We start from the raw sequence: 8,318 nt of genomic DNA on the forward strand, positions 1-8,318 counted from the left end.
CATTATCGTAAAAGAATGACAAAAATTTATTTCATCCTTTTGTCACAGTTTTTATATAACAATTTCTAGAAACAAAATACATTCTAACTGATCATATCTTTGATATAAATTTGGTTAAAATGTTAAAAAATATTTGGAGATTTGAAGATAAAATAAATGATAGTGATATCATTAGTGATAAGAACTGTTACTTTAATTACACTTATTAGACAAACTGAACAGTGAAAAGTGAAATATTTGAATGAATCTTACATTGGTAGTCATTATTCATATATTTTTCTAGATATTAAAAGTGGCGATAGGAATACTTTTCTGGAATGATTCGTTATGATGCTGAAATAGCTTCATGAAAAGAATTTCTACTCAATTCAATTCAACACTGAAATTTTTTTCAAAGGGATTTCAGCTTAAATTAAGCCAAAACAAAATAACTGAAATTCATAAAATGCCTATCGAATGTCTTTTGAAGTTACTGTTTTTTTTTTTTTTCATGTTTCTACCTTTTGTGCTCTTTAATATAATATGAAACGTACGTTAACTCTTTAATTCCATCGATATTTAGGATGTAAGATGTGGACTGGATATTACTGGTACACATTGTTTGAATTTCCCAAAAACCCTGCAAGTTTTTGCATCCGTGCAATCCATATCATCCTGACATCTTAGTCTTTCATTGAACGAGAGACAATATCGGAAGTTCTACAACATTGTCACTTCGTGTTGTTAGCAAAATAAATGAATAGAATTAGAAATTAACCTGAATTTTAAAATGTTTCCAATTTCTTAATCCTAATATTAATTCAGGAATAATTACAATTGATTGATTTAGGAAGTTTTGATGTAAAAAATAATGTGGGATGTACTTGCTGAAAGGCGACATCGTTACTGATATTGATGCAACGTTGACCACCCGAGCATTCATAATCGTAATTGCATGGTTGCATAAATGTCGTCTGCTTTGCAGCACTGCACAAATAAAGATTCTCTAAAACTTTCTCGCAGCGCTGAAAATTTTGCAATGAAATTAAATCAGATAATTCAGATTAAATTGTTTGGCAGGTTGAGTCATCAATAGATATGTTAAAATTGTCTATTAAAGATGAGTAGATTTCATAACTTTACTTCAAAAACTAAAGTTTGGTAATTTTTGAGTTCGATTACTTATGGCATTTAATAACTTTTATATACTTGAAGTAAATGTATATTCAATTTGTCAGATTTGTTGTTTTTAAAATTTTGTTTAATTTTGTATTTTCGTAATTGGAAAGATTAGGTTTATTATAAACACCACATGATGATAATTTAGATATTAAGAAATAAAACATAGAGGGAAGATGGGTAATTACTTCATGCTTGAATATAAATATGGTGGAAAAACCTGTCCAGGCTGGCAGTCAGCATTGAAACGACATTGTCGATTGCTTGTTGTTGGGTTGTAAATACAAATACGCTTACCTGGAAAATTTCTTTCCGCACAGATTTCGAAAACGGTGCACTGAAATTTCAAAAATAGTGATGGTGGTTTGTTTGAGAATAGTTTCAGGGATGTTAAATTGCATGACTTCTAAATTCTTGTTTTTAAAAATTGTATTGTTAATCAGGTGACAGTTCGACAATTCGGATATTTACCTCTTTATAGTTTAAAGAATCATTCATCAGATAACATTATTACGAGGAAAAAATTATTACCTGATAATCAGCAGTGCATTGTTTTTCAAAACCCTTTGGGATAGCACCATTATCTATCAAACTCCGTGAAATCACACCACTCCCAACGTTATTACTCCAAAATGGAACTGTCGTAACGGTTCCTAAAAACACAAATTCTATCTTTGAATAAAAAAAAAAAATTTTGCAACAAATTTTGGTTTAGGCTAAATTTTAGTATTCAAATATTGAAATACTTTACCAAATTACAAAATATGTGATAGAACTATGCATAAATTGCAATTTTAAAGCCTTTTTTTTAAAAAAACTTACGATATTCAGGTGATGCAAAGCATAAATTAGTATTATACTGTTTACTGAATGAACACGTCTGTAATATACCGCAATCCGCGTCGCTTCGACATGTTGTGTATGGTAGCATTCCGGGAATAATCTGAAGAAAGTTTAGTTTCCTGAAATCCATTTTATAAATTATTGATTAACTAACCATATCACATGATAAATAGGATAAATTTAGACTAACTTGACAAGTCATCATGCCATTTCTATTGATACAATGCAAGTACTGAGCACAATCAGCTTCGTTGTAACATTGATCATTTACTGAACCAGGAACTAAACAGCATACTTTAAAAACGTCATGAATTCACAAATTTCCAGGACTAATACCTCTCTAAAGATATTCAACATTCGTTTCAACAATTTTTTAGCGATTCGAAAGTAAGCTATATTATCGAAGTATATGAATCGTCGGATAATTTTCGCGGAATATTTACTCTCGAAAATTCTGCTTATTTGGTACTGACAATAATTAATCGATACTTTGAGATTAGTTTCATTGATATCTCTCTATTTTCTATCTAACTTACTCTTCCATTCAAGAGATTTATACTGACAGGATATAGGCCAACCAGTACATTTACCAAATACATCATTACATTGTGGATCATTTTGACATATAATTTGTTTTGGCTGCAAATCTTAAACAATGAAAAATGATAAATATTTCGACAAAAAAGGTTTTCTCACAAATAATAATTGAAATTTAATTGATAATTAACATAATGATAGAGTAATTATTGAGCGCTTTATGGATTACTTATACTAGAAAAATATCCTATACCGTTAATGCAGTAGACATTTGCTCTGGAATTTGTTGACAGCGCAATAGTCCACCTAAATCCGGAATACATTGTTTTCCCGGATCACATTGTGTATCACCAATACAGTATTCGCCAAATGTTGTCATACCAGATTGTAAAAATATGTTAAAAAATGAAGCCAATAATATCAAAGCAAAAAACATTCTGTTATTTGCAATCCCCATAATAGCTGAAGATTAAAAATAATATTAAATTCTGTATCACTTATTTATTGTTTATTTCTTCGTTTGGAGTAACATACCTGTTATTCTAACAAGTATGTTATCTAATCAAGGTATAGGCGACATTTTTAAAACCAAAATTATCCAATAAAATGAAATGAATGAAATGAGGGATGGGAATATTGTTTAAAAAAAACAAACTAAAAAATGGGATTTTGAAATGAAATTGTAAGGTAAACATTTGAGGAAGAAATGTGTAATTTGGTCAGATATCAACTTAAATACTTTTTTTTCCAATCCATAAAGGTGTAAATAGCTTAAGCCATCAATGCCACATAAAAATGTTTATTGATGCGTTGAAAAACTTCCGTCTCTCAAATTTTGTTTGCATAATAATTGTATTGAAGAAATTTTCATCTACAAATCCAGTTCTCCTCACATTTAATACTCAGATGATTCATCCATTTCTTCATGGTTGAGCAGATGTCAAATTTTGTGGATACCAATTAGTGAAGTATTAATTTTTTAAAATTTAAAAAGTTTGCTACAAGTTTTTTTGAGAAGATCCTTCATTGGTGTATCTTGATTCTGTTAATTTCAAATCCAATTCTTGGCTTCAAGTCCATAGAATTGCAATATATTATTTCATGCTTGTTAAAGTGGTTTTTGAAATATTTTACCCATGTTCTGATAATGGGAAATTAATAATATTTGGTCTATTTCCGCTTTTTATTACTTACTCAATTGCTTCCTCTTTAAAAGAATCGAAAATTTCGTAAGCGAATACTTCAAAAGGTAATTGGAAAATAGCAAGTTTCAGGTTTTGATTTTTCAGAAAAATATTTTCAAAAGCCGCTTTTATGATTGTATAGCAGTCAAAGCATTGCTAACATAAGCAGTTTTTGGACACTTTTATACAGAGCAAATATTAGATCTATTCTATATCTTTCTCTTCATTTATTAATGACATAGCAATTGGTAAATGTCAGAAGACCAATGCCATAAATTGAATGCAATTAATTAAAGGGAAGTGATTTAAATTGATTCATTCACTCTAATTAATATAAACTAAAAAAGTAATTGAAATTTAATGTATGAAATAACAAAGTGGTGGTGTTTAGCTAAGCAGTCATTGAAATTAAAAAATATATGTATAAAATGTATCATAATTTAGACAAATACAATAATTAGTTTATCAAAAGGAATTAATTATTCGTGTTTAGGTTTGGGCGTTGAATTAGCATAATTGCTAATCAATAACTTTTAACCAGTGAATTAAGGATAAACTAATATATTTAAATATTATTGTGTTTGAGTAGGTTTTATCAAATTCAGGTTTCCTTGTCATTTATTAGACATTTGATAATTTAGGAGAAAATGTTTTGAATCGAATTATGTATGAAAAATATTAACTTTTCAGATGAAATGAATAATTAATTTGCGCATTATGCATTTATCAGCTCAGTGCAGAATTTTTTTGGCAATTTGCGCTGCAAACAGCAAATTTTAGTAAAACGATCTTTTTCCTATGTCATTTCGAAATTATGTTAGATGAAAATTGAGATTTTATTTTGAAATAGTAAAGTAAACAAGAGGAACATGAAAACTGGAATGAACAATGGATGATTGAAATCATTCCATCGGTTCAAAGATGCTAACCATTGATCGTCTTTATGAGTAATTGGATAGAATATGTTGTAGCACTAATGCATCACAAAGCATTTCAAGTATTTCCATAAATTTGAAACGATTAATAAAACCTTTATCAAAAATATTCGTCTGTGCCATACGACACAAGAAGAACTTCATTATTACCAAGAAAACAAATAACTTTTGCAACAGTAACAGCAAGTTATGATCAGAAATTGCCATCAAAGATTCTGATACTCAGTGTGTTTGAAAATACAGATTTTCAGAGGAAGATTGAATGATATGTTTCTAATGATAAGTCTAAAAGACTGGGAAGCGCATTTGTACTTTGAATAGCACTTCTCGAATTGCAGTCTTTGGAATCAGAAAGCTTTGAAATTTGTGACAAAACTGATTGATTTTGAAATTCAGGTGAAAGTCAGTTGAAGTTTGAAATCAAAACTGAAGCAAATCGTCGCAACTATTCTTCATATTCCTTTTTTTCTCAAATGGTTCACGGCATGGAAACGACAAAATGCAATAAGAATTCTGATTCATTCTTCCGGTGCTCTTAGATCAAAAATTTTATCGTCTGTTTCAATATTAACTGTATTTTTTATGGTTTAGCTAACAGTGGATAGTGAAATCAAGCAAGAATCTTGGGAAAGTTCTTGAAAGAAGTAGTAACTGCAGTTTAAGAGAAAATGCATAAATCAAGAAATTAGTTGTCATTTAGATTTATTGTAAATATAGTTAGGAATAAAAATTAAACAAAGGATTGTCCATAAAATTGGCCTGCAAATAGAACAATCCTCGAATTTTTAACAATTGCAAAAAGTAATGGAAGATCAGCAATAAAATCGTAGGATGGATATCTACCCATGTCACCAACCTTAAGAAATACGGTAGGTAACCATTGCTTCTGTCTCTTCTTCATTTACCTATAAGCAAATAATTGAATTTCATCAGAAAGAAGATTACGTCAAATTTTTTCTTGTTAAAGAAAGTTCACGTAAACTTCAATAAATTTAACGTGCATAACTCGGTCAATAAAATCGGAGCTACACTAAACTTTACAAGCCCACTGAACTTAGTTGTTGGACTGAAAGCATCTATGATGTCAATTTTCTTCAGAGCTGAATTCAATCTCAGTTTTGTTTTCAGTTTAAATTTCGGTAAAATGATCTATAATTACGATAACTTTGACTTAATATCAAACTGAATTTAAAAAAAAGGAATCACAATAGAATTATCCATCGGAAGTTCCCTTTTTTATCTCCCACAAACTTCAGATGAAATAATTGAATGTATCATATCACTTACGGTAGCATGTTCTTTCTTTGCATCAAAAATATATTTGAGTAGATTTTCAGCTGTTAATTTTTGCAAAATATATGATAAGTTGAAGTATATTTGTGATAGTATAAAAAGCATTTCTATTTTATGTAAACTAGTTTGATAACCTTTGAAAGATTATCCTCGTAATACAGTACTTCATCGATTTTTATTATCATTAATATCTGAATAAAGAGAAATGACGATGATGAAGGAAGTGGATAATTACCGTACAAACACTTTAGGGTAAATAACAGAGAATCTAATTAACACATATATTTATCATTCAGAAATGTGAAATTCCATTTTCCAAATGCTTTTGAAATAAATTGCATTCACAATTAACACGCATAAAATCAGTGCTAATACTGTCCAATGTCATTATATTATTGATTTTTTTGTATGTCTTTTCGAAATTCAATTATTGATTTTTCTGGAAATAAATTTGCTATTTATAGTCATAGATTTAATAATTGTATTTATATCTGTCAACAGGAATCACATTGACTTCACCCTTTTCTCTTAATATCACTTTAGCTTTTCATCTTGATTATAGCTCAATAAGTTTATCTCATTTGAATGTATGCAATTTTTTATTGTAGTATAATCAAAGCATTGTTTGGAGTGCTATCCTTTGTACAAATTCCCTCTTGTATGTAAACACGATTCCTCATATCGATTCCCCAATCACGATTCCGATTCTCCAATTACGATTCCGACTCCCAAATCACGATTCCAATTCCCCATATCCATGATGTAACTTTCATTTCTTTTCCTTGCAATATCAATCAATAATTCAGCAAAATGTGATTGAACTTCTGATGAGGTTGCAGTTGAAAAATAAGATATATGCTTATGTTAATTTAAAAACAATCATTTTATCATTTTCGAAATATACAATTCCAATTATTATAGCCATCGAAACCTTAACTTTGGCGATAAACAAAATGTTAAGATAATTTATGCGATAGGATACGTCCCCAGTGGTTTTTAAGTAAGAAAGCAAAATCTTTAAATTTAAACATTTTTAATCTCTAATCACTTTTTCCAACTTTTTCCTACAATTATCGCTTCATGTTACCATCCATTGCGAGATAAGCCATAAAAAGTGCAGTTGACATTGACAGAGGAGATATGATGACTGACTGATTGTTTTTCGCTGCCTTTTGCAATAAACTTACTGTAAAGTTAAGCTGCGCATGATCCATCAATGAACTGCAAAAATTCGGCTAATGAAGTAAAGTAAGAAAGTTAAGTTTGGAATTGTGTCAAAGAAAGGTAATATTGTTGGATGACTAAACATTAACAATGATATGATATATTGATTGTTCCGAAAATATTATTCCTTAATAGTATTTTCATACATATATTTTTCCAAATACAATGATAATTTGAGCGTTCGTAATTAGAAGTAATACGGTAGTGATTGTTTTGGTTATTCATTATAAAATATCAATGAAATATTCAAAGGTATTAAAATTATCATGAGGGCACGAACATTCTTTGTGAATGTTATTGTAAGAATAAAAATGAACTCAGTGATTAAATAATTATTCAGAATTAATGATTTTAAAGTCTAAATCTATTTGCAAATAGATCATTCTGCAGATGACAATGGCTAACTTCATTGTAAGTTTCCAAATTAATCTAAACTATCGGAATAGGTCACAGATTATTCTATGCTATCATAAAATCAGATAAGTTTAATCCAAATATGGCTTAATTCAAAATGCTAAAATCTATTTTAGACCAAGCATACAAGAATTCATTGTGAATAGTGAAAACATGACAAGAGTGAATGATTCGGATGCAAAGAGTTCAAGTATGAGTCTGTTAAGAAACTGATCGATGATTATATTAAAGAGAAATGATCGATACATCCCGATGTAAGCATATATTGAGAATGCAGAATGTTAGTGGTAGAATATTAGATTCTATAGAAGAGCACTTGGTTAACAATGTAGTATCACTTCTGCTGACATCGTTAGCTTTAGATACTTTGATACTACTACAGCAATTCTAGTGATTATTACTAGGAAGAAATGAAAAATAATATGAATCATACTTTTGAATTTATAAAGTTTCATTTTATTTTCTCTTTAACGATACCATGTTTAATTGTCACAGTCTGTTTGGGCGTAATCAACAACCGGATCTTCCAAGTTCATCGATCGTGATCATTCGATACAAATGACAATGAGAGATATAGCGATGAATAACGTAAACAAAGGAAACGACGATTGGACAGTACAAAAGATGCACCGATCATCATTAATGGACCCAAAAAGTGGTAATGAGTTCATTCTTGTCATAATTCTCTGAATGGAGAAGGCGACAATCAGTGGATGATTAAGTTGGCAGT

The 8,318-nt window shown here is 29.5% G+C and overlaps 1 protein-coding gene across 1 annotated transcript; it reads right to left on the minus strand.

Annotated features, from left to right (window-relative positions):
• Nucleotides 1-500: 500 nt before the first annotated feature.
• Nucleotides 501-2,917, minus strand: LOAG_07778 (hypothetical protein; the record flags this gene model as incomplete). The annotated part of the gene is made up of 8 exons (XM_003143311.2): nucleotides 501-699; nucleotides 864-1,004; nucleotides 1,379-1,495; nucleotides 1,690-1,811; nucleotides 1,981-2,101; nucleotides 2,192-2,283; nucleotides 2,538-2,640; nucleotides 2,792-2,917. The coding sequence occupies 8 exons, from the start codon at nucleotides 2,915-2,917 to the stop codon at nucleotides 559-561; spliced, it is 963 nt and encodes a 320-aa protein (XP_003143359.1). The 3' UTR covers nucleotides 501-558.
• Between the last annotated feature and the right edge of the window lie 5,401 nt (nucleotides 2,918-8,318).

Source organism: Loa loa, assembly GCF_000183805.2.
Source record: "Loa loa unplaced genomic scaffold supercont3.692, whole genome shotgun sequence".
In the NCBI taxonomy this organism is placed as follows: domain Eukaryota; kingdom Metazoa; phylum Nematoda; class Chromadorea; order Rhabditida; family Onchocercidae; genus Loa; species Loa loa.